The sequence below is a fragment of the Bacillus rossius genome, chromosome 1 (assembly GCF_032445375.1).
Source record: "Bacillus rossius redtenbacheri isolate Brsri chromosome 1, Brsri_v3, whole genome shotgun sequence".
NCBI lineage: Eukaryota > Metazoa > Arthropoda > Insecta > Phasmatodea > Bacillidae > Bacillus > Bacillus rossius.
In genome coordinates this window covers 91087055-91113129 of record NC_086330.1, presented here as the reverse complement: position 1 = coordinate 91113129, position 26075 = coordinate 91087055, and the positions used below count along the sequence as shown (strand labels likewise).

Here is a 26075-nt window from a genome sequence, read left to right as displayed (position 1 = left end):
AACTTTTAAAACCCCCTGCACCACACTTGGTCTGCGGGGTAGTTTCAGCATATGGCACGTACCGCCTCCTGAAGAACAGAACTTTAATTAAAACCAGTCGCTCCGGTGCTGACCCCAACCCGTAAAGGAACTTTGAGCGAACTTAGCTGTGGTCCGCGCTCCACTACAGTGGACGCGAACACCGCCTCGAGACGTTGTTATACAGGATTGGCCACCTCCAATCCCCCTCACCCTTCTTTTGATCAACAAGGCTCAGAAACGCCTAGTGCCACGCTAATACGTAATAATTAGTAACTTTGTGCGACGCCTTGAATCTAAAACGTTTTCTTTTGTGAACTTGTGCGACGCGTCTCCGCGTAACATTTTTTATTTACTTGTGCCACGTCTTATTACGTAACTTTCAAACTATCCTTGTGTAATTGTGTAATTTTTGTATTGTGTGACGTCACCTGTTGTACGACGTGGTGTGTAACCAACGGCATTACACCTAAACCACAGTCGCATGAATAAATGACGCACGTCATTTGTTGCATCACTTCAGTGTATGATTACTTAACCCTACGACTCCCAACCACCGCCGAGTAGGGAATTCCTTAAACCCACGCAACATCGCCGACGGTCCTAGTGGGCCACGCAGGGCAATCGACCCCACGACCCACCTATCGACTAGGATCAGAGCTAGTCTGGCGCCCACCCGGACACATTACATTCACAACAGCCACTCCCGCTAGGAACCGCACCGGGACTCGAGCCCGAGACCCCGGACGACGGCAATGTAAACAATTTCTCAGCTACATAGTTGCCATATTGCTTAGTGAATGCCAGCTTCAAGAAGTATCGGTTATGTTCCATCTGGTCCATTTACTTATCTCTGGTTAATTCAACTTTTCAAAAATGGCTGTGTTATGATGTTTTACGGTGTCGTAATGCGAAAAAATCCTATCCCGTGATTTCACTATCTTGATGCAATCGAGTTATTATTCATTCCCAGAACTGGTGGGATGCATATTTGCCGATATATGTCAGTCAGTCACGTGAACTGACAAGTAGGGATAGCGGCTGGTAGTGGTAAGTAAAATCCAAGCAAAAACTCTGCAGGTTAATCAAACGGAGACTGCCTCAAGTCATGTCTGTGCAAGCCGGCCTAAGTATCTACGTCGTAGAATTTGTGATATTGGTTATCTGTTATGTAGTGTTAAATAAAGTACAAAATGTTGCAGGTACATCGGTGTGCCCTTTGCAATCGCTTCGGAAAGTATTGTACCTGCAGTGTTTTCTGAATTTAAAAAAAAAATTGGGAAAAAATGAAGCAGGCAAATGGGTAATAGCTGAGAGTAGTGGTTTCTACTAGATATTGTAAATATGAACTAACGTGAAAGTTTGGTTAGGTTAGGTTGGTTATATTAATACGTTAATACGTAAAATATTATATTTAAAATGTCTTTACAGTGATATTACATATTACCATTACTATAGCCGACACAATCTAACCACCTTTTCATGTTTAGTTAATTATTCACCATTTTTTCCAGTACGTGCTACTGGGCATTACATTGTGCCTGAACGATTTTGAAAAATTACAACTTGCCAATTAATTTTATTACAGACACGTGTCTTTCCTGCCCATTGGCAGCAAAACAGTATACTGCCCTTGGGATTGTCAATTACTGTCCCACACTCCATGCACTTTATTTCTGCTTAAACATGTAGAAATAGTGCAATAAAAGTATTCATTCACCAATTAAATGTAAAAACTAAAATACATTCAGAGAACACCCAGTTCTCACATTACTCACACAATCATTTGCCATTTAAACTGGACTCATCACTGTCTAGAGCAGCGGCTACCAAAACGGGTTCCACGTAACCCTTGGGGTTCCATGAGTCAGGACGAATATCATATAAAGTAGGCAAAATTACTGTCAAATAACTTCCTTTGAAGGAGTAGTGGTTCCACCAAAAGAAAAGTCAATAATAGGGTTCCCTGGCCAAAAAAAATTTGGAACTGCTGGTCTAGAGAGACCAATAGAATTTTAATTACTGCTCCATTCTACTGGTTTCCACTCAAAAATTCTGCACATTAAACAGTAATCTGATTGTGGAATATACTTGACTTATTTATCAGATTGTGGAATATACTTCACTTATTTTTATTTAAAGCATAGGTTATACATAAATAATTTGCTGAAATCTAACTATATATTTTACATTCATTTTATTAAAACCTGTTATTCACGTCAACAACTCTAATTAGATAACTAATATTAATTCTCACAAAATGTTTTTATGGTAAATATTTACAATCGCGGTAGATGCCAAAAAAAATGCTAAAAATCCGAAAATACTTTTATTCTATGCTCTTTCACTTCCTCTTTTCAAATCAACCGGAGGAGATAAGAAATTCCAAATACTTTAGGAGATATCGAATTTTTTAATTTCATGATATGTAGAGTCGCGGTAGATGCCAAAAAAAATGTAAAAAATCCTAAAATACCTTTATCATATGCTCTTCAACTTCCTCTTTTCATTGAAAGCGGCGGAGATAAGAAATTCCAAATACTTTAGGAGATATCGAATTTTTTAATTTTGCAATACAATACCTGTGGAACCATTCGAGCGGCGCCATTTTTGTTATTTTGCCGTGTGTTCGTGAATACGTGAATACGTGAATCGTGAATGCGTAATTAATAAAATGGTTGATTAGGTCAGGTCAGTTACATTATTAATACTTTCAAACTAAGCCGACATTAAAAATTATTTTGTGAATTAATTTTAATGGCTGTTTAGTTTTAAAATATTTATAATGTAACTGACCTGACCAAACAAACCCGGACTGAGGGTGAACAGTAGAGATGAGTGAAATCGTTACTTTTCAATACCGGTAATAGCAGTTACGGTTCCATCTCAATAACCGGTTATTTAAATGGTTATCGTTACCAGTTATTAAACGTAATAATCTGTCTTCCATCCCACACTAATCCATCAAATTATGGTAATTTTATTTTTTAATGATAATTTTAGTTACGATTGTATCTGAAATTATATACAATTTGATTCAAACACATTGATTATTTGCATGATTATGAAGCATTGTCAGAGTGACAATGATTGAAACCTTTGACAAAATTTAGCCCATATTTCGCTAAAATTTGATGTGTATATGCTTTATTTTAACCTACCTGCCACTTTCTAATAGTGTTAGATAATCAAGAATTAGTTAAAATGTCGACCGCGAGCAGATAACTCCGTCGATCGCGAATAAAGAACTATTTCGGGCTATCGGGAAATAAGAACTGTTTCGGTGGATCGCGAATAAAGAACTCTTTCGGGCTATTGGGAATAAATAACTGTTTCGATGGATCGCGAATAAAGAACAGTTTCGGGGTTTCGGGAATAAAGAACTATTTCGGGCTATCGGGAATAAAGAACTGTTTCGGGCTATCGGGAAATAAGAACTGTTTCGGTGGATCGCGAATAAAGAACTCTTTCGGGCTATTGGGAATAAATAACTGTTTCTCTCGATCGCGAATAGAGAACTGTTTCGGTCGATCGTGAATCGAGAACTGATCTGTCGATCTCGAAATTATAACTGTTTATGTGATTGCGAGTACAAAAATGTTTACTTCAAATAATAGCAGACAGCTCTGTTCGGTTTATAACACTGGAATCTAACACTTTTAATTTTAATTTCAAAAATAATTATTACTTACATTCGCTGGATTAATAATTGTTACATTTTCAGTGCTGGTATTTGAAGTAGGTCTGCTCACTGGTAAAATTACGAGATGTTTCAGACGATAGTGTTTTTGTAAATTATTTGTTGTACTTTTGTAACACAACTAATGCTTACAAATTTTACACAGTGCATGCTCAGTACATACTGACCGGAATAAAAAAGTTCCAAATGTTACTTGTTTTCCGTCTGTTGTATTTAGTATTCATTGTATGGTTGTCTCAAAAGCTCTTTAAAACATCACGTTAGTACATTAACGAAAATAATAATACTTTAAAAAAAACTGAAGGCAGTTTGTAACTGGAACTTAACTATTTGAAGAAGATAAAAAATAAACTGCTAAACGAATATTGTATAACCGAGAAATGTGAAGGGGGAGCCCCTGTAAATAGATAATGTCTATTAGACAGTTTAATTAAAATACTTGTAGCTGTCTGAAAATCGATACTATCGATAGCAAGAACTGTATGTTCACCAATTCCCAAGAACTTCTAAATGCTAACGGTTATTAAATACCGAGAACTGTTAGGTAAAATATCGTATCGACATTTTCGTTAAAATCGATATAACGGTATGAGATCTTTATATGAACGTTTTCCAAGAAAGACTTTTAACTATTCGTTATTAATTATAGCAAATAAGTTTTGATCACTCGACATGGGATCGTAAATTAATAAACAAAACTCTGATTAGTGTTATTATGTCCAATCATCATAACTTTTAATATGAAAAAACTTCGTTTCAGCTGGTTTTACGCAAAATAAATGCACATATGGCGACATCTAGCTTCCTCCTTGCTAGCTACTACACAAAAGTTAGATCATAGTATTGTATTTCGACGCTAGATCGGGCGATGTGTTCAACCACGCTCAGTTTATATTCTCTCGTTCTTGGTAACCGGTTATCAGAGATCCAGGAACGTAACGTAACGGTTATTTTTTCGTAACCGTTATTTTTACCGGTTATCGGTAATACCGCTCATCTCTAGAACAGTAAACTAAAATGGTCGATTAGGTCAGGTCAGTTACATTATAAATACTTTAAAACTAAGGTGATATTAAAAATAATGTGAATTAATTTTAATTATTCTTTAGTTTTAAATTATTTATAATGTAACTGACCTTACATAACAAACCCGTAACAAAGGATGTACAATAACAACTCACGTAAATTTTTTTGTTACTTATTACTTGCGCAGCAATATCAAAATAACAAATAAGACTATAAAATTAGAAACGTTAAAAACTCACGTAAGTTGGAGGCGGTAATTAAACACCGTTTTAAACAATAATTGAACTAAATAATCACGTATTAGTTCATTTGAATTCTGGCCTATCACGAACAATCACGTGACATCATTATCCAATAAAAAAATAGATACTCGTACGTAAACAAGAAACAATGGTGCACGCACGCCACAGGAATGCGCTGGTTTTGTGCTGAAATTTAAAAATTCGATATCTCCTAAAGTATTTGGAATTTCTAATCTCCGCCGCTTTTAATGAAAAGAGCAAGTTGAAGAGCATATAATAAAGGTATTTTCAGATGTTTAGCATTTTTTTTGGCATATACCGCGACTCTACATATTATGAAATTAAAAAATTCGATATCTCCTAAAGTATTTGGAATTTCTTACCTCCGCCGGTTGTTTTGAAAAGAGGAAGTGAAAGGGCACAGAATAAAACTATTTTCAGATTTTTAGCATTTTTTTTGGCATCTACCGCGATTGTAAATATTTACCGTTTTTATAACTATTTGGTGATACCATATAACCTTTAATTTATTCCCCAATGTAAAAAAAAAAATACAATATAGTGATTCCTATGGAAATGTCTAAATAAATTAAGCAATAAACAATTTTTTTTTCAGTTAGTAAAACACTTTATTTCAATGTACTCTTTGGTATAAAAAACAGGCTGTGTTGGGAGTTAAGTGCAGTTGGGTTAATGTGAAAAATCTTCTGAGTATTACTGTATATTTTTTACAAAGAAACACACTAAAGTACACTTATTATAATTTAATCAGTCTCGACAAACTATATGAACAGACACCAGAATTACTGCACTACCATGTCTGGGTTTTGAGAATGACTTGAGTGCCAGTTTTGATTGGTTATCTCTGTCCCCCTCTCTGTCTCCTTTTTTCTTCAACATGTCGTTCCAGCTTACCCGCAAAGCCAACTCATGGTTGTATTAGCAAGCTGACTTTTGCTAATAAACGACATTGCACTTTTCTCGGCAAGGCTAGTAGTTGTGAAGTTATTAAGGAGAAACAAAATAGAGGTTTTCGTTTTTCGTTACTGTCCAAATTAATATCCTTCTAGCTGTATGTTCTGGCTGGGCCGTCAAGAGAGTGGTTTGTGTGGGGGGGGGGGGGGGGGAAATAGGGCCATAATCAGCCATGGCCTCAGGGGGGATTGGTTGAGTTTCGAGATTGTCAATAGATTTAATAGGAAACCTTACAAGTTATGTGATACGTGCAGATTACGTTTACAGTATTTAGATTTTTTCTTAAATTTTGTGGAGTTTAAAAAGTTTTCATTCAGTAATGTTGAAAAATGGGGAAGGGGAGCTACAAAATTATTTTACTACAGGCCCTTAGTGTGTGTCGATGACCCTGTGTTCCAGTCTGATCTTAGACATTTCATCTTAATACGTAGTATTCTCATATTTTTCCAGGTAATTTTCTTGTGTCACAGCGTCTCCATAAATAAAATAATAAAATTAGGAAAATATGTTTTTTGGACACTAAATGTGTTCCTTTATTTACCCTGTAAACAGAGTTTCTTAATTTCTACTGGTTTCTGAGGAATTATCGTTTGTAGGTCACAACAGATAGCCTATGCAGTGAAGTGGCTGTTGCTGTTGTGTTTTAATTGCCTTGCTGATCTTCCATTTTTTCCATACATAAGAACGTGTATGTTTTTGCTATAAAAAAAAATTCCCTATCCAGTGTTTACAGATTTGGATGTACAGTAGGGAATCAACTAATTTTTTTAAAAGATATTATTTACGTACATTGCTGTACAATGTCCAAATCAAAGATATACACGTTGTTATGTATGTAAAACCACAGGATCGACAACATAAGTAAAGCACAACATGGGGACAGCCACTTCACTATCTAATGTGACCTTCAAACGGTAATTTTTCAGAAACCAGTAAGAATGAAGAAATCCTGTTAACAAAGTAAATATAGGAATGTCTTTAGTGTTCAAAAAACTTATTTTCCAAATTTTATTTTTTTATTTACGTAAAAGATGCAACACAAGAATTTTCCACTTAGTTCTAATCAAGATCTACTTAACTCAAGTGATTCATTATGTTTCAGGCCATCAATGGTTTTGTATGAGTCATTGCAGGCTATGAATCATTTATTGTGAACTAATTCTTTCATTGCCCATTAAAAAACCTGTTTGGTGGTTTAGTAGGGTTTTTTATAAAAGTTACCCCTGACATAATTTTAGAAGGGCTGAATCATTGCTAGTAAAAAAAAAAAAATATCCTGTTTATTATTTTATTTTTAGAGTATATGTCAGGCTCTTGCACCACAAAATGTTTCGCTATCTGTTTAATATGACTCCATGTTATCTTAGTCTACAAAACCTTAGGTTTATCTTAAAATTGTTATCAGCACTTTATCGATCATGGTTGGTTTGCCTGATATCATTCTTAACTGTCATTGTAGATGTTGTATGCACATTTAGTACTCGGGTGTGCTCGTAGCTAGCTAAACATAGGTAGGCCATTCATATTATTTCTTGTTTTGATGTTCAATACATAATACATTTTCTTCCATTGGTGAGTTTGTCATACTGCTTGCTTGTGAACCCAAGGATTTGTATCTCAATTCAGCTCAAACAATTAGTGGCTTCTTGGGTGATTCCAGATACAAACCTATGAGCCACCATGTCTAATTCAGAAATTCATACAATTTTTTCTGTTCAAGGGCTTGGTTGACTGACAAAATAACTAGCACAAAAAAATTTGTAAATTTCATAAAATAAAATTTCCACATGTAACCATAAGGGCTGTAAGAGAGATCATCTAATGCAGAAGTTAGTTAAAAGGAAACCTTACAACTGGTATATTTGAAGCTTGAAGTTAAAAAATCATGAGCTAGGGGAGCTAATAGGAGCAAAAGATTTCTGTGACATGCCTAAATATTTTGCCATAGGTAACTATTAATTTTTGCAAATAAATAAAAATTAAATTTATTTATATGCTTCTTGCAATCCTACTTTTTTACTGGTATTGTTGCAACTGTCTCTGTGTTCATCTGTGCTATGACATTTTTTTCTGATTATTTCTTTCTACGGAATTTTGTGGGCTACTAACAACTACTAAAATAACTGTTTATTGTCCTTGAAGATGGCTGCAACAGGGCATGCCAGAAATTTGAATGCTTCATTTCTGCAGACCGATCATTTCCTCAACCCAGAAGTTCTATAGTTTTCTTTCTGTAGAGCAGGGACTTGTTTAACCAGAAATGTAAGTTAGTGCACTATAAATATTTAAAATTGAAGTTTTCAACAACATTAATTTGTTAGTATGTTCCATCATCATCAAATAAAAAAATAATACCTAATAACAGCCTTAATAATTACAGTTTTCCCAAAAATAAAAAACCCTATGTTGATGCAGTGCACTGATTTTTCTTTGATTCTCGGACTGGATCTCGTGATGTGAGCTGTAATCTCTCTTCGCTCACAGGCCAGGGTTGTTGCAGCCACCGCCAGTCTGCCTGCTCGTCCTGTAGCGTCACCAGGAAGCCATGCAGCTGTATGGGCCGAGCTTTGACGGCATGGATCTGTCGGGCGATGAGACTGCTCTTCTCACCGAGTTACGTGATTTAGTAAGTTCCAACAACCTTCATGTGGTTAAAAAATTAAATTAAGTGTGATTGAGTTTTGTTTACTTTTTACACTTTTAAGTTAAACTGTGATAAGTTTAGATGCGGAAAGGAGTTGGGTTACTGCAGGGGGTGGCCACGTTCGCACCATAACATGGTGTGTGGAGCCTTTTTCCTTCAGTTAATTGTTGCACCATATTGGTTAGAGCCCAAAACATTGGATGAAGTGTAGTGTTTACAGTTTTGAATGATTTTTTAAAAGAAATTGACTTTTTAACGACAGAGATTCTAATTCATACTTGCGTACCATCAAACATGGTCAAGCATTCCGCATTGTTTTGGGCGGAATGTTATGCCGATGTTGAGGTTAAAAAGTGACTTCAACTACATAACAGCACGCCGTCTCCTAACAGTTCCTAATTCCTAAGGTTACTTTAACTGGGTTGGGGGGGGGGGGGGGGGTAATGATAAAAATGTTTTTGTTTACCACCAGTTTGTGACTCATGTTATATTATCTTGATTATTTCTCTTTCTTGCAGTAATTTAATTATAATTGATAGGTAATGATTGGGTGGGCAGTTAATAAACAAATAATTGAAAGATTATTATAGGAGTGTATTAACAAACCTTGCTATGGGTCAGCCTTTTGTTGTAGTAAACACAATCTTTACTTGCTGATGGTGCCCCAGTTATGTGTGTGTGCATCAGTTAATATTTGTTTAAAAGTTTAAATGTTATGTCAGTAATATTTATGAAAGTTAGTGGGAAAAGCTTTATGAGGGAAACTTGCTCTACTTTTTAGAACTTATTCTTAAATATGTATCTCAGAAGGTAGTAAACATGTGGGTTTAATCTATATAAATTAAATTAAATGCTGTTCGTTGGCAAGCGCATCACTTGAGAATGGCTGGACCAATTTTTGCCTTTTTTTTTTAATTTTGTAATAGTCTGAACAAGGTTTTTATATGAAAAAAATTGAAAAACTGCCCAGAAAATTTGCAAATTAGTGGAAAACTGAAATAGAATTTTTATATGAGATTTTTGTATTAACGTAAGACAATAACTCTGGTTTCAAACACTGTGTGTGTGTGTGTGTGTATGTATGTGTGTGTGTATATATATATATATATATAGAGAGTTATGGTCCTGCAAAGGATTTTGGGAAAAAAGGAAAGTCTGAAGATTCAGATAAACTTCAAGAAATAATAATTTTTGTATGCACTCTCAGAAACGACATGGTTCGTTTGTTTGTTTAGCTTCCAGGATTGAAAACAAATTAATTGAATGTTTTCAATTTGAAAAATATCTGGAAGATATTAAGAAATATTAGAATAAAAGCTTTCTAGCCTAAATTAAAATAAAAAGTAAATTTGTTTTTACTTTTTTTTTGTGATCTTCAGTTGTTTAATTTCAGTTGAATTGTGATTCATTTGTTTGTTCATTGTTCTCATTTCTTGAAATGAATTGTTTCATTGTTTTATTTAACATAAATAATCTGAATTACTTAGAAAATACGGTGAACTAACAAGATGGAACAATTTAGGTCGCAGAACTTTCAATGCTACAAACCAAACAAATTTTCGATCTAATCAAACTGCAGAGCAACACGAAGGACGAGATGAAATTGAATGGCATTGATTATCACAAACACGTTCAGCTTGTACACAAGAAGAAAGAGAAAATGCAAATAAAGATAATATGCATCGAATGAGACATAATGGTTCATTAGAAACATCTACTGGACAATGAATTTGACTAATTTGGTGGTGCGATGATTCTTTTGGCAGATGATTTTCGCCAAAAATTGCCAGTGATTCCACAATCAATGCCAGCCAATGAACTTAATGCCTTTTTGAAGTCCTCCGTTTTGTGGAAACAAGTCAAATAAGTATGAACATGTGTGTCGAGTTGCAGAACGACCAATCTGGAGATATCAAAACAATTGCTGGACATTGGCAATGGGAAAACACCATTGATATTTCGAATGGCTGCCAATTTTTGCCAATTCACCGAATCAAAAACCGAATTTATCCAAAAGGTATTCCCAAATATTGCTCAAAATTACAAAAATCATGATTGGTTGAGCGAACGAGCCAATTTGGCTGCAAAAAACATTGATGTCGAGGAATGGAATTTCAATATTCAAAGTGAAATTACTGAAGAATTGATATGGTATAAATCGGTGGATTCAGTTACTAGCCAAGATGATGATGTATCGATCCAACCGAATTGCCAGTATTGCAGCGTCACAATGTCCAGTTGAAAGTCTGATCAGTAATCATAATGTTGAGAAATATCAACCAACCACATCTTTATAATGGCACCTGGTTTGCGGTGAATAACCTGATGAACAACATTTTCGAAGCAACAATTCTTAAAAGAAAGTACAAAGGAGAAGACTTTTTCGATACCACGAATTCCAATGATTCCGACGGACGTGCCATTCTACTTCAAATGCTTGGAGTTTCCGGTGTGGCTTGCATTCACAATGACTATAAACAAATCACAAGGGCAGTCATTGAATGTTTGCAGCATTAACCTTGAAAATACATGCTTCTCACATGGTCAATTGTATGTTGTCTGTTCCTGGGTCAAAACACCATCAGCTTTGTTTGTTTACACTTCAGACAACAAAACAAAAAATGCCATTTTTCATAAAGCATTGCCATGAACGAAATGGTGATGTCACAGCACACCAATCTAAACAAAGCATTTCTTTATTTTCATTGTTTAATTGAAATTCTGACTTATTTCAATTGTGACTTACATTTTGAAACAAAACTACATAGGTCCAAGATGATCACATTCCAGGCACATCACACATTTCCAGTATTTCAACAGTGTACTGCCGATAGAATTCATCTCGCGTGTAAAATTTACAAATTTGTGTACTTCTAAATCTACTCATTCTCAAATTGAATTTATATCATGACAATCACTTAGGTGTACATTTTGTTTTCTGATTTTTACTTTTTTTTTTACATGTTTCCAATATCTTTTCACAAATTCACAAAAAGATCAAAAACAAATTAATTTATTGAAATTTGAACAGAACAGCATTTGTCAGGTCAGCAAGTAGTATATAATATCTGTCTGTCTGTGTTTGTGTAGCAGTCCTGTTTCTTTAATTTGGACGTTCACCTCCTCCAAGTCTGAGTTTTTTTTTTTTTTTTAATAAAATTAATCCATTACCTGCTGCTAATCCACAAATACCATCATGAATGTTGCATGCATAGTTTGACACCAACTCAAAATGAGCTGCATTTGGAAATCTACAAATGCTTCACAATAGATGGTTGTAATACTGTTTTTCAATACATGGTGCAGTTACTTACAAGCTGTGTGCAATTGTGTTTCAGATGAAGGACTTTCACATCAGATTGGACCGGATTGCCGAGGACAACCAGGCCATGCGTAATGAGCTTGTCCAGGCCACAGCCAGTGTAAGTAATAAATGTTTTAATAATTTTGTTGTAAAATTGCATTTAAAATTTGAGCTTTTGGTTTATGGTTGGATTCAGACAGTGGAGCATGGGATCAGCGAGGTCGGGTATTTTAATCCTTTTCCTACTTGGCACACCACAATCCTCAGCAAGCTCTCTTGTAGGAAAACTGCGAAATAAGGCAAAATTATTTATTTATTTAGGTAGGGTATTTATTTATTTATTTATTTATTTACTTACATTTGAAACATGCCCACTGACAGTTAAAGAACTTTTGAGGTGGGTACAGCATACAGACATCCAAATACTTAAGAGTATATAAACACACAATAGACAATGTAGGTACTGCAAGCAGATACGCACTGCACTGCATACAGAGAAAGCTCCACATGCAGGTAGGCACCACACGTGTGTTGGCACTACATACGTACAGGGGCTACAATAGACAGGACCGTCACTATAGTACAAAATACATCAGAAACAAGTATATAAAATAATTATCAAAATATTAAAACTTAATTTACCCTTAATTCATGTGCCCTATCTAGGGACTGCTTGCTCAAGAAAGAAGAGTGAATATTAAAGTATAGATAACACTCTGAAGCAGGGGCAAAAATCTGTAGGATTCCCAGGGGGCCCCATGAAATTATGTTCACCATTCCCGTTTCACAGTTACCATTTTAAAATCTTAAAGAAGGCCCCCAGAGTGGGGGAGGCTTTTAAATTCCAGGGAAATTGCAAGGCCTTGCTCTCAGACTGCATGACATATGAAATTCTACTCTGTCGCTCATACATAGGTTATTCGGGCGGCCACCACAACACTGTCACAATATCACAGCCTCCTGTATTTATTGACATTCTGTACAATCAAGTAACAGACTAATTGCCATCTGATTTCCATATTACTAGGAGGAAAATTACTTTCATGTTCCAAGGCATGTTTTTAATTTGTTATTTACTTTATAATGGTTTTACAAATTAAAACAATTAAAATATGCTCCAATACTTTCCCAAGGCCTGTTTAGTGAATTTTGTTCTTTTCCTATTTAGTATGTTGTTAATTAAAAATATTAATTGTTTTTTTTTTTTTTTTTTTACAATGATTTGCCTATTTCTCTCTGCGAGGCAGGTTTTTTTAAAAAAATTATTTCAGTTTTGAGTGTAAAATAAACTAAAAACAAAAACATTTCTACTATTTGTTTTTAAATTTAATATAAAGTTTTTGTTTTAGGTTCAGGAGATGAGGAACGAAATAAATGATTTTAAGAAGATAATCCAGAACATTGGCCAACATGGAAATGAGGTTAGAGCACAAACTTTGTATATTAATAAGAGAAATATAGCATAGCTCTGACATGACAGTTGACATTTGTATGAGAAATTACTGCTTTGGTTTAGTATTACATTATTATTTTAAATATCTGAAAGAACAGTGGAGCTGAAGTATGTAGAAGAAAGGATCCATGGGAGAGAGATACACAATAATTGAAGGCTTGCAATTAGTGGAGATGAAAGAAGTTAATGGTTGGGGTTGAGACACAGGAAGATAGCTGCATTTTACAGTGTGAGTCTTGTCACAGGCTGGAAACAATGATGGATGATTGTTTTGAAACGTTGTTTTAGTTAGATATAACTATTATATACTTGATATAATTCACACAGGTTTAGATATTTTGTCTGATAGTACAGCAGCCATTTTGTTAGGCATTGAAACAGCACTCTCTCATCAGGTTTAGTTTACAATACTGATTGCAACATCTCTGCCTCAATGATTCATGTTCCCTTTATATGTGTAGCAGCATACGATACAGGGCTGCCTCACACATCCAAATCATATTTATTTGTTATTTAAACTGTTTATTTCAAACTTCATTATCGTGGGAAGAATTGTATTACTCTTTGGACTTCAATGATTTGGACTCTAATGAAGTTAGCAATATACCTGGTGTTAACGTGTTTTATCGCATAATCATCACACATTTTATACTAAAATCAAGTTTGAAAAGTAGAGGTGCAATGTTTATGCGAAAAAAAATTTTTTGTTAGGTAAAGTTACTGATAAAAACAAGACCCATTCATGGAAAGTACGTTTATTTAAAAAGTGGAGTATACAAGAGCACACCAAATAATTAAAATTAATAATGGCAAAAAAAACTTATCTTCAACTTTAAATAGAAAAACAAAATATATGACCCTAACACGAGCCACTTGAATCTGTGTCGTGAACTAACGCATTACTATTGTTGTAGTACACACCACGAAAGAGTGCGAGCTATCAAATGTAGTTAACTAGGCACTCGACAGAGAGTGTGCGTTGCATGCAATCGGCGAGATATCAATATTGATATCTGTCTACGTGTGCGTGCTCTATACAGGAAGCAACATAACCAAACATGAATGATGCCAACTACCGCTGGCTATATTTTTATAAGCGGTACACCGCGACTATGCAGACGAACAGATAAAGGTAATAACATTAAAAACGTCTTTAAAAGAAAATTTACACATCGGACAACTTCGCATTTCTGTTAATTAAAATTTAATTAACAGAAAAATAAGTGATAATGTCCGAATAAATATTAGATTTCTACATTAAAATACACCGTTTTATACAGAAAAGATACCTACACAAAGTGCTCGGAATCTAATAGCGGGACTAAAACATCATGCAATGTTTACGCGAGAGGTTTTTTATCCAAATTTTGATGCCCTAAAATATTAGTACAAGGATTATGTGTGTGCGAAGTCAGATTTGTCTGACATCTTTGAAAGACTTTATTATTTGGAAAATTCTATTGTTTGAAAATTATTGTAACATTCATATTTGGTGTAAAATTCTTTAAAGTTTTCTTGTATAGGGCTTCTACCAACCATGTTGGCTTGGTTGTGAACATCAAGATTTAATGTTTTACTGCATATATATGGAGCTTACAGTACACATTTTGTGCTCATTCTAGCCACACAAGTGTAATACCATTGTGAGAATATTGGTTTTGAAAATTGTTTTTAGTTTCTATCAAGAAATAATCACTCACAGCTATAGTGAGTTTGTGTTCAACCTATCCTTTAGTTAAATAATTATTTTCATTTTACACTATTGTAAAAGGTTCTGGTAATATTTTTGTACAAGCAAAATAAGATATGTATATTTTGTGTTATGTGCAAGGTTAATTTTGTTCATTGTGAAGAGTATGTGATTCTGAAAGGGTTTATATTTATGTAAATGTAGTGTTTTTTTTTCTGCTAAAATGGTAATCATAATTTTCATGAGTGTCAATAACTGTGTTACTGTTGATAGTTGTTTAGGTACATGTTACACTTACAATTGAAGTAAAATTCAAGGATTAACAGTAATTTACCACCTGATATACAATACAACTTGGCAACATTACTGAAATCCCACATTAAGGAGAAAGTAAAATTATAATTGACTACTTTGAATGCACCAAAAGTAGCAGTGAAATATATATAATTTAATATGACTGCATCAGAATCATTTATAATTTCGACAACATAATACTTTTTTCAGAAATTTGACACCTTATGTGTAAACACAAAAGCAGAAAATCTTGAATTATTCTGAAAAGTTTAGAAAACTGTTCAATGAAAAGTTGAAACACACCATTTCTAATTTTCACCTCTTTTTTTTTTTTTACTTCAGTTTGCCACCAGCTTGCAATTCATAATTTATGCATAATGAACAACCCATGATTGGTGGGTTTCGATGCTTGTCGTTTACATACCTCAAAACATTGTGGCTCCTGCCCTGGGAGATCGGGGATTTGTGTTATAAATTGTCTGGTAGATACTTTGGCAGTTGTATCTCTGCTGCCATACTTCTTCTGCATTGCCCATTTTATTTTAACCATTTTTCTGTCATGTCATTGCACTCTTCTGTGGCAAGAATAACTAGAGTGAAAATCATCATAATTGGTTTCTAATGTAAATTAAACTAAGAAAATGTTTGTCATCAAAACATATTTTCTAAAGAAACTATGTAATTGGAAAAAAAATGGTAAATGATAATTATAATATTTTATTTGGTTTTCAAGTAACTTATTTTGTTATACTTACTTAAAAACACTTTTAAAGAAATGAAGGAAATAAGTTTTTTCAGTACCTTTAATTGTAGAGTTATTTGCTGTGATGGTTTTTTTTGTCCATTTTTGAAACATTTTTATAATTTATTTGTGTGCTGTGCAGGGCACGACTGAGGAACCAAACGTTGAGTGGAATGCCATCATTGTTGCGGTTAGTAAATAGGAATATTTTTTGTTTTGTTTTTGGATGCATGAAGTTAACACCATTGGGCCACAATAAATTTATAGACTTCTGTAAATCCTGTTTCTTGAATTTAAATCAAATTTCAAATCGAATATAAAATTATTAAAGTTCTTAAAAAGTTTTATTAGAGACCATAAAAATGTAAATATTCGAAACCTATCTTTGACTTATTTATTTTCATGATTAACAATTGAATCCTTTCGTTGTACGATCACCCTCCCGGAAAGTCTTCCTGGAGCCGCCCCTGAATCGAACTCAGTCATACAGGGAAACTATGTTTTTCACACTCACAGGAGTCCAACAAAAACTGATGCAAAATACAGTAAAATGAAAAAAAGAGAGTAATAGTTCAATCTTAATTGTAGAGTATTTGTTACATTTGAAAACAATGCATGTACTATGTTGCAGAAAACAAAATAAAAATTTCACAAATCTTCTTGGCTTTGTACATGTACACTGTAGGCATTAAAATTTTTTTGTGAATTAGTCCCACTTACTGTGTCAATCGGTACCTAATGAATAGTCAAAAAAATTAGTCATCTGAAATGTTGAATTAAATCTTAAAATATTCAATTTTAGTTCAAAATTTTGCAATACTTGCAAACACCTAAAAATTGGGTTTAAATATATGTAGTTTTCACACATTACCTCCAGAAGTTACATAATAATTATTAGTAACATTTTAAGTATAAAGTTTTTAGTAAGTTCCCAGTATAGTGGTGTACTCTGTGAGATTATACCACAGTTGTTTCATTTAATCCACTATTATGTTATCTTTTAGTCATGCTGAAGCATTAGTGGGACCATATTGGTTGAGTGGTTCGATCAGTTACTGACCACTGAGTTTATCTGAGCTTCACCCCTCGATTTTTTAAAAAATGGTAAATTTGACATTGCCATGAGCCAGTAGGATTTCTTGGAGTATTCTTTATTTAAATCATTATTTTGGACATATGCCATTGTTATTTTGCCCTGTATGTCATAGAGAGAACCCGAAGAATGAACAAAGAAAGATGAATACATGTCTGTGTGCCTGATGAGAACGGATATCACTCACAGTTGTTTTGTCTTGGGAAGCTAAGTGTGTTCATCTGTGCTGTCATCATGTTAGAATACCTGTTTAATTTCACCAGGTGCATCGCTGTATTGTCAGTGTGTTGTCCAGATTGTCTGTTTAGTATCATCTTTGGGTTCCTCTGTCGTTCACTGTTTTGTCCAAAGTTGTTTGTCTGTATTTACTATTTTTGTTGCAATTATCTAGTCAGTGTTGGCTCACTGTGTTTGTCTGTGCTGTGATATTTTTCTGTATACGTTTAACACTAGACATTTACTGAATTAGGTTATTCTGTGAGTCGTCTTACCCATTGAAAGTATCATTCAAAGAACACACTTAATTCCCATCTAATCACAGTCTCTAACAACCCTTATGTCAACCAGATGTTAAGTCCTAATTGAGGTGTAAGTGAGGTGCTTGCTCCCAGGTGGAACACTACAACCAGACCACCGACTGGGGGGTCCTGCGAGCGAGCCTGGAGAAGGCCCTGGGCAAGAACAGAGTGGAGCGTTGTCAGCTGCAGAGCATCAACGACCACTCGTGGGGGCACCTCTGGCAGGTCGGCCACGGGGGGCATGCGGAGCTGGCAACCCTACTGCTGAATGCGGGACTGCCCGTCAACAAGACGGACTACCACGGGGACAGCATGCTCCATGGGGCCGCCGAGGGGGGCAGGGTCGACCTGGCGCAGCTGCTCGTGGAGCGTGGGGCGGATGTGAACTCGCGGGGCTGGCGGGGTCTCACGCCCTTCAACAAGGCAGCCCTTGGCGGCAAGCCAGAGATGGTGCAGTGGCTGGTGGACCGCGGGGCAGATGTCCACGCCGCTGACGACTGCGGCATGACCGGCCTCCACTTCGCCGCCGAGCACGGCCACTTGGAGGTCGTCTGGCGTCTCGTGCACTTGGGACTCTCCACCAGCACCAGGGACAACAAGTCGTGGACGCCCTTCCACTGGGCACGGCAGCAGGAGCATGCGGCCGTGATGCGCTACCTGTCGGACTTCCCGCACTAGACACAGTTTCACCTCACCCCTGTAAGCCTTCCTGAGTGTCGCTGCTTTTGAACACTGTGCTTCACATTGTGCTTGTGAACAATGTGCTATTTTACATATATTCTTTGATTAACATAATTAAAATAATTTTGCCCTTGATCTAGTAGCACAAATTAAATTTTTTTAAATTTACTCTGGTTAATAATTATCCTTAGAATCGTTTTGGGATATTAGACCTCTTAACTGATACATATTGCAATTGGGGAGGGAAGAAAACAAGAATTTTTTTGCTGGGGATGTATGTTTGGATATAGAACATGTAAAATCTGCATTGTACCTAAATATCAAAGATATAAATACAGTAGAATCTCGTTATAGCGAGCACGGTAATAGCGAGAACACGGCTATAACGAGGTATTTTTGAGGAATTTACGGCGTGGTCGCTTGAAGCGCGCTTTTGTTATTTGTCTGCTTTATCTCCACCCCTCTCGCTCGCCACTAGACATCTTGCCGTTGACGCCTGTCACATTCTTCAGCCGTGCAGTCGCCACCTAAGTGCGTGGCTTTAAAAATAGAATCCCATCCTTTCTTTCTTTTATCAAACTTCCGTTAGTTATCTGTGCCGTGTGTAGACAAAGTTTGAGATTGGAACAGAAACAACGTAAGAAAGTATTATTTACAAATTAGAAATATGTATGTTTTTGTTTTTATAATCGCGTATTTTCACGTTTTTTTGGTTATTTTAAAAGAGATAATATTACAAAGCCGCTCTAATGAGATTTAATTGTTTCTTGGTTAACAAAAACTATTAATTATCAAATATTGTTAATTGTTTATATTCTATTTATTATTATTTACGCGACGTCATACTGTACGCGTACGCAATACGACTGGATTCGTTGCTGCAACATAACATAGCATGTTATGCGGTATCAGAAGTAACGAGTAACGTAACGATACTAACGAGTACTAATTGTTATAGTAACGAATACATACGGGTACACATTTTTTCGTTACTTTTACACCTCTAGTAGGCACTACCGTATTTATTTCCGAATCGCTAGGGCAGTTTTCTTGTAACTTTTGTTTCGGTCAGTTGTTGTGGTATCTGTCCGGGAAAGGGGTGGTGATGGTTTGAGTTTAATCCCAAATTTATTTTCTAAAAAAGTTGACAGGTTTCTTTAAATGAAAAAAGTATAGTTTTCCAGCGACTATTACGTTTGAGGCGTACGTGCGTTGCCGCAGCCGCACTCCTGCTTTTTTGTAAGGAATTAAATCGTCGCGCTACACTAGCACCACCTGTTGGCAACATCCCGAACCAACATGGCCGCTAGCAGACAGCCCGCGTCAATAGATAGCAGGACAATGCTGTGTCGGCCGCGGGCCAAGATGCTATACTTACGTGGCGTGGCAGGGTATTCTGGTTATTTTGACGCAATCGGTGATCGCATCCGTACTTATGGGGTATCGTTTTAAAGAGAATTCACACATCTGCTCACAGAAAATAATATTTCGTTAATATTACCTGTTATTTTCCAATCATACAGGTTTAAACACAATTTTTATGCTATTTTCGGTTAATTTTTATTTTTTGGGGGCCAAAATTTGTCCAATTCGGTTATAGCGAGGACACGGTTATAGCGAGGATCAAACCCGGAACCGTGACACCTCGCTATAACGGGACTCTAGTGTAATGCTTTATTTGAAATAAAGAAAAAAATCTATGCTGGTATTTTTGAAGAAGAGAAAACAGATTTTTACTTTTCAGTTTTAATTTTATGAAATGATTTATTGTGTAAATAAATTCTTTCACTTTACCCTTCCTTTTTTTTTTTTTTTCCTACTAAAACCTTTTTAGAAAATTTTTAACAGTTAATTTTTTCTGTAAAAACTTTTCCCTTCAAGATTTGCAGTAATATTACAAACATGTTGAAAGATGTTTATTTTTACATCTTGTTTACATCCACCTTATCACAGCCAATTTTCAATATGGAACTCTATGAGCATCACTGCTTGTTTTGAAGTTCTTCAGTAATCATTACAGTGGCATGTACTGTGGCAGTGGAGCATAGTTATTGTGCCTTACAGTCTTTGGTGGGATTTGGGGGGGGAGGGGGGGGGGGGAATGATTTGTGATTTAACACTGTCCCAATCCACTTCAATTGGTGAATATATCTACAAATTGAAGGAAAGATGGAAGGGCTGTTGTTTGGAACAGTAATTTGTCTATTACATTAATATTGTTAAATATGTAGGTTTACATTTCTTAATTATAAAAAAGTAAAAATTGTTAAAACTAGTCAAAAAAATGTGTAAATATGTTAACTCTTGATTGTTGTGATAACTTGGCTGTTATATAAAATGAAATATATGTACATAGTATCTTCATTACAATAAATAAGAATTGTTAAAACTAGTCTAAAAACATTTAAATATGTTAACTCTTGATTGTTTTGAAAACTTGGCGGTTATATAAAATGAAATATGTGTACATAGTATTTGATGTTTGACAGTTGTTTTTATAAAAATATAAACAAAACATTTCCTTTATTTTTATATTTTTTTAATTTTCCAGCATTTTGTTCACTTTGCTTCAGTTTGATTAAATGTTAATTCTGTATAAATTTATTTCTCTTTACATTGTACTTCATTTTAAGTAATTTTTGTTATGGTCCACCGATAAGTGTAAAAAATATTTTTTTTCCTATATGTATTTCAGTATAGGTACCTAGTATGGTGATATGATGGAATGTGTAGCCATAACAACGAAAAATTTTATTTTCGTTGGAAAATAAAATATTTTTAACCATTTAGCTTTGGTTTTTTTTTTCTTGTTTGTTTTACTTATACCTGCATGTAGTATTTAGCTTTATAGGAATTTGAGATGAAATAACTCCCCTCCATGGTTTAGTGGTTATATAATGCTTCTCCCACTGAGGCAGATTGGTTTTACTCCTGGTAGGGGGTTAAAATATTTTTTTTGCAATAGATTTTGCTACGAGGTTGGTTTCCTTGAGGTGGTAAGATATATAAGAATATGTGAAAGTGAGCAAGTATGCAATTATTCCATCGACCATCACACTCCTGGAGACCTCTCTGCCCCTGAACACTCCACTCCTGAGATCACTTTTATTTGCCATCTGTGCGTTTCATTTTTGTTATGCTTAAATGATATTGTTACATCAACAAAACCCTACTGGCTGTAGAGAAGTTTCACTTACAAAGTGTTTCAGTAGATGAAAAATGAAGTAGACTTTATTAAATATGCGTCAAAATAAGCTGGACCGCTGGACCCAATCGGAAATGAAGAGGTTTGGTGCTATTGAGAGGAGAGAGCAGTGCATGGAAACTCCATGTGTGGGTGTAAGCTGCAAGGTTCAGAGGATGGCGCAACCATCGCTAACAGCAATACAGTATGTCCATAAGAGAATGTCCCAGTTGTAAAATTAATTAGTATTAACTGTAACAAATGGTAACAAAGAGTAACTCGAATAGTTTTAGATAAGCACTAGCTGCAATACCCGGCATTGCCCGGGCTGAACACAGGATGAAGGGGACCTTTTTCAAAATCAGATGTAGTTGGTAATTGTCTTCTAATTTGAATGTCAAGTGTGAAAATTAATTTATATCACTTTCAGATCCCGACAGACGTTCTGCCAGTTTATAGTTATTTACCTGGTCTGTATGTAATTTAGACTTTATAAAGCAATATAGTAAAAAGCTGAAAAATAATAGATTACTAATATTAAAAAGATTCCATTATCTAGCTAATGCTTGGCCTGCATTGCAATGCCTCATTCAGTTTTGTTTTGTAATATGTTTGAAGTAGTTCCATATATACAAATCATATATCCATCTCTATATATATTTATCTCTTTATATCTACATAAATACTTCCCACTATCTCTATATCTTCTATATATGTGTCTATATCAGGGACTGGAAGTAACGCGCTACTAGTAACGACGATATTTGTAACAGTTACTTTTTATGGTAACGATCGTGGTAACGCAATATATTAAGTTTTCAGTAACTGTAACTGAATTACATTTTTCTGCCTTAAAGTAACGATAATTGTCGTTACTTCTTGCGTTACATTTTTAAAATGTATTTCTTATTGAACGAACAACGATTTGTTGATTTTTTCAATCCCAGAACGAAAATCCCGACGAGCATATTATTTGCGATGGTATTGCTTGTACTTGTAAAACTGCTGTTGGCTAGCCTGCGCTCGTATTTTGATTGTCAATTCTTTAATATTTGCGACATGCGGGTTTACTACTGTGCTGTTTAATTAATTAGCCTACCTGTGCATATGCGCGAAAGCAATGACAGAATCTAATGATGCGAGAAGCCGAGAAAGCAGTCCAGAATTTTCGTTGCCGTGGCCTTCATATTCTAATTTTTTCGAAGTTCGGTCGAGTGATAAAAATAACCTTATTGTGAAATGCTTGTGTGGTGGTGCGAACAATTTTGTAGTGTGAACTAATAATTACTCAATGTAATTTAAAACCTATTTAAAATTTTTAGTTTAAATAAACATATATATTTACTAAACACAATATGTTTTATTAGCTTTTGATTAATTATAACAATATTACGTATCACATTTTTAGTTTTTCACAAAGTAACTGTTAAAGTAACTTACAGTTACTTTTCTCATAACTGTAACTGTAACTGGTTTATTTTCAGTAGTGTAACTTGTAGTTGTAACAGGGTTACATTTCCAATGGAGTATTTGTAACTGTAACTGAGTTACTTTTTAAAAGTAACTTTCCGGTCCCTGGTCTATATAGCTCTATACATCTATAAGTATATATCTTTATCTAACCCATTTCATTCTCTATACCTCGCTCTATCTCAACTTATCTCTCCGTCTCTATCTCACTATATATATATATATATATATATATATATATATATATATATCACACTATCTATCTCTATTTTATATTTAAATAGATTGTGTCATGCGTGCGCACTTATACAAAAAAACAGACAAAGTGCCGCTATATAAAATGAATTAAACACATTTTTTGACAATTCATGCTCCAACTATTGAAAAATAGTTATACCGTCTCAGTAACCTTCATGAGCATGCGCATAACAAATCACCAAAATTTCATCGCAATCGGATGAATGGTATAGGAACGCATACGGCACAAACAAACGAAAATTAAAGACATGACAAACGCATCAAACGATGGTGCGTTTAAAATCCAAGGTAACTCTATTGACGAAGTTAAGAACAATACTGTTATTAGCGCCTTTATTTTGCTAGCCGCTGCGAGCTCCGCTAAGCGGACTGGTCTCACCATGGAGAAAAATATTAATTTGCCAGACCTTACTATGTGTATGATCGTGTGTCAGGCATAGAGAAATGACACTCACTCACTATTTGCATGTTTATGACCTATGATTTTTTCTGTTATAAAATTAAATTATCACTTTTTCACTCCCTTAGGGATGGAATTTCATATTAATATGGGGTCTATGTGTTAATCCAGGTTATAAGCTAGCTGTAGGCAAAATTTCATTCAAATCCAATCAGTAGTTTTTACGTGAAAGAGTAACAAACATCCATCCATCCATACTTACAAACTTTCGCGTTTATAATATTAGTAGGATAGGTTCAAATACTGCTTTGTTGTTTTCTCAATTGCAGTGCAAAAGAATAGCTCTTTCCCCAATTAGGCAAACGGATGGAGCCTCTCCTCTTTGGAATCTCTTTGTACGAAAGTGGTTCAATGTCTTAAGTCCCTGACTGTAGGATTGGTCGTAATGGTCGAGACAACGGAGTTCTTTTTCGCTGGCCTCCACGTTCATGTGAGACAATACCATGTATTTTTATTTTTTCCTTTGGGGCTTTAGAAAAGATTGTGCCGATGTTCCGTCGCTACCTAATGATTTGTCAAGAGTTGAAAACAGAATTGAAGATACTATTGCTTTCATTACTCCCGAAGTGTTAATGAAAGTGTGGGAAGAATTGGATTTCAGGTTGGTTGTGTGCTGTATAACTGAAAGTGCATATATTGAATAGTTGTAAAACAAAAAAGTTAATTTACCTTCAATTTGATGTATGATTGGTTGTAAATAGTCTAAATTAAACTGTTGTTATACATCATTTAAACTGGGACATTATTTTATGGACAACCTGTATTTCGGCGCGTCGACGCACAAATCGCCTACTGCCTATCAGCGAGACATAAAGCGGCTGTTACATACAAGTGCTAGTGTAGTTAATAAGCCCTTGACTGCAAGGGAATGAGAAAGTGATTTGGATTGAGGGTGAAACAACAACGAATGGAGTAATGGTTAAGTGTGTTAGTGGGAGAATAAAGCCCTGTCTCTCAACGTCAGCAATTGTTCGTATTTAAACCATACGAGAATTGAGCCTGAAAGTGGTCTGGCAACTCAAAAACCGTGGCCCGTTATTCTATAATGACCTATACCCCACGAGCGAACTGCAAATCACGTGATAATTCTATGTCTGTAGCCTAATAATTAATTCAGCATCGTATTTTATCAACCATTAGTCTAAACATTGAAATATCCTTGCCCTAGATAACTGTTTGTTCACATCATCTTATGTTTGTTACTGTGAGTTTTTGTTTGTAAAAGCTTTGAACATTCCATGAACGTCGAACTCCGTGCCAAAGGTCATTCTAAAGCTCGTAGAACGACATATGAATAAAACCTTGTGCGCCGACTGGAGAAACAAAATATCTTGCCCTTAGCAAAGCCGCGTGGGTGACGTCACGCGGGTTGGAGGACGTAAAGAAATCGAGGTCGCGGGTCCAAAGCGCGGGTAATGAATGACTTTCTAAATAGTAGTGTCACGCTTCCGCGAAGTGCGGGCGTCAGTCTGGGCGCGTCCCATTTGGGGGTTCCCAACTCGGCTACATTAGCTTGGAGCCACTCATTCGTGGAAGTGCGTTGTTATCTATGGTGCGTTGGATCCCAGTGGCTAGGCGATGGTTGTGGCCCGGTGGTGCCAGGCTCCTCCTAGATATACACATAAAAATTATTAAGAATTGTTTGGTTTTCAACGTGGGCTACTGGTTACGTAGTAAGTTGATAAGTCCGTGTTTGAATTTTAATATTTTGTAGACAAGTTGCCACGTGACCCCAAAGTTGAATATATTTAATTATGCAGTATGTATTTCGGAAATTCGTTGTTTTAAATTTTGTAACAAACTAAAATCATAAAATTGCAAAACAAAAATTACGGTTCGTAATTCATATTTTAACATACAAATACAAACAACATAAATATAAAGAAAAAAGGGATAAAGAAAAACAAAGAAACAAAAAGAAAAAAAAATTAAATGTGAAGTTTAGACGTGAATTTCCAAGCAATCATACACAACTGTTTGCAAATACTATAAAAAAATCACTATTAAATTTACATTCAAGATACATGTACTCATAAAATATCATCTGTGTAATTTAATGATTTATATTACTACAAGTAAATTTTGGACAGTTAGTTTCTAATTTTGTTTTTCAAGCTAGGATTAGTTTTATTTCAATTAAATTTCATGTCATATTTTTTATAAACGACGGCTCCATGTTTTTTAACATTGCCTCTAACAATGTAGCAACTACCTTTGGTTTTAGGTAGATTTCGAAGAAATACTACCTATTGTAGCCGTTACCGGAAAATTTTTATATAGTTTTTAGTTTCAAGTTTCATAGATCCTCTAGGCCACAAGATAA

General features: G+C 35.1%; 1 protein-coding gene across 4 annotated transcripts; it reads left to right on the top strand.

The window, feature by feature from the left end:
* The first annotated feature begins 867 nt into the window (after positions 1-867).
* Positions 868-21169, top strand: LOC134539854 (26S proteasome non-ATPase regulatory subunit 10-like). Of its 4 annotated transcripts, none has more exons than XM_063382176.1 (6): positions 868-1068; positions 8462-8587; positions 11944-12027; positions 13259-13330; positions 16231-16278; positions 17793-21169. In XM_063382176.1, the coding sequence occupies exons 2-6, from the start codon at positions 8507-8509 to the stop codon at positions 18375-18377; spliced, it is 870 nt and encodes a 289-aa protein (XP_063238246.1). In that variant the 5' UTR covers positions 868-1068; positions 8462-8506; the 3' UTR covers positions 18378-21169. The 4 variants fall into 4 exon arrangements, with proteins under 4 accessions (XP_063238246.1, XP_063238235.1, XP_063238256.1 ...); XM_063382165.1 differs by having other exon boundaries at positions 8446-8587; XM_063382186.1 differs by lacking the exon at positions 16231-16278 and having other exon boundaries at positions 888-1068; positions 8446-8587.
* Positions 21170-26075: the final 4906 nt, after the last annotated feature.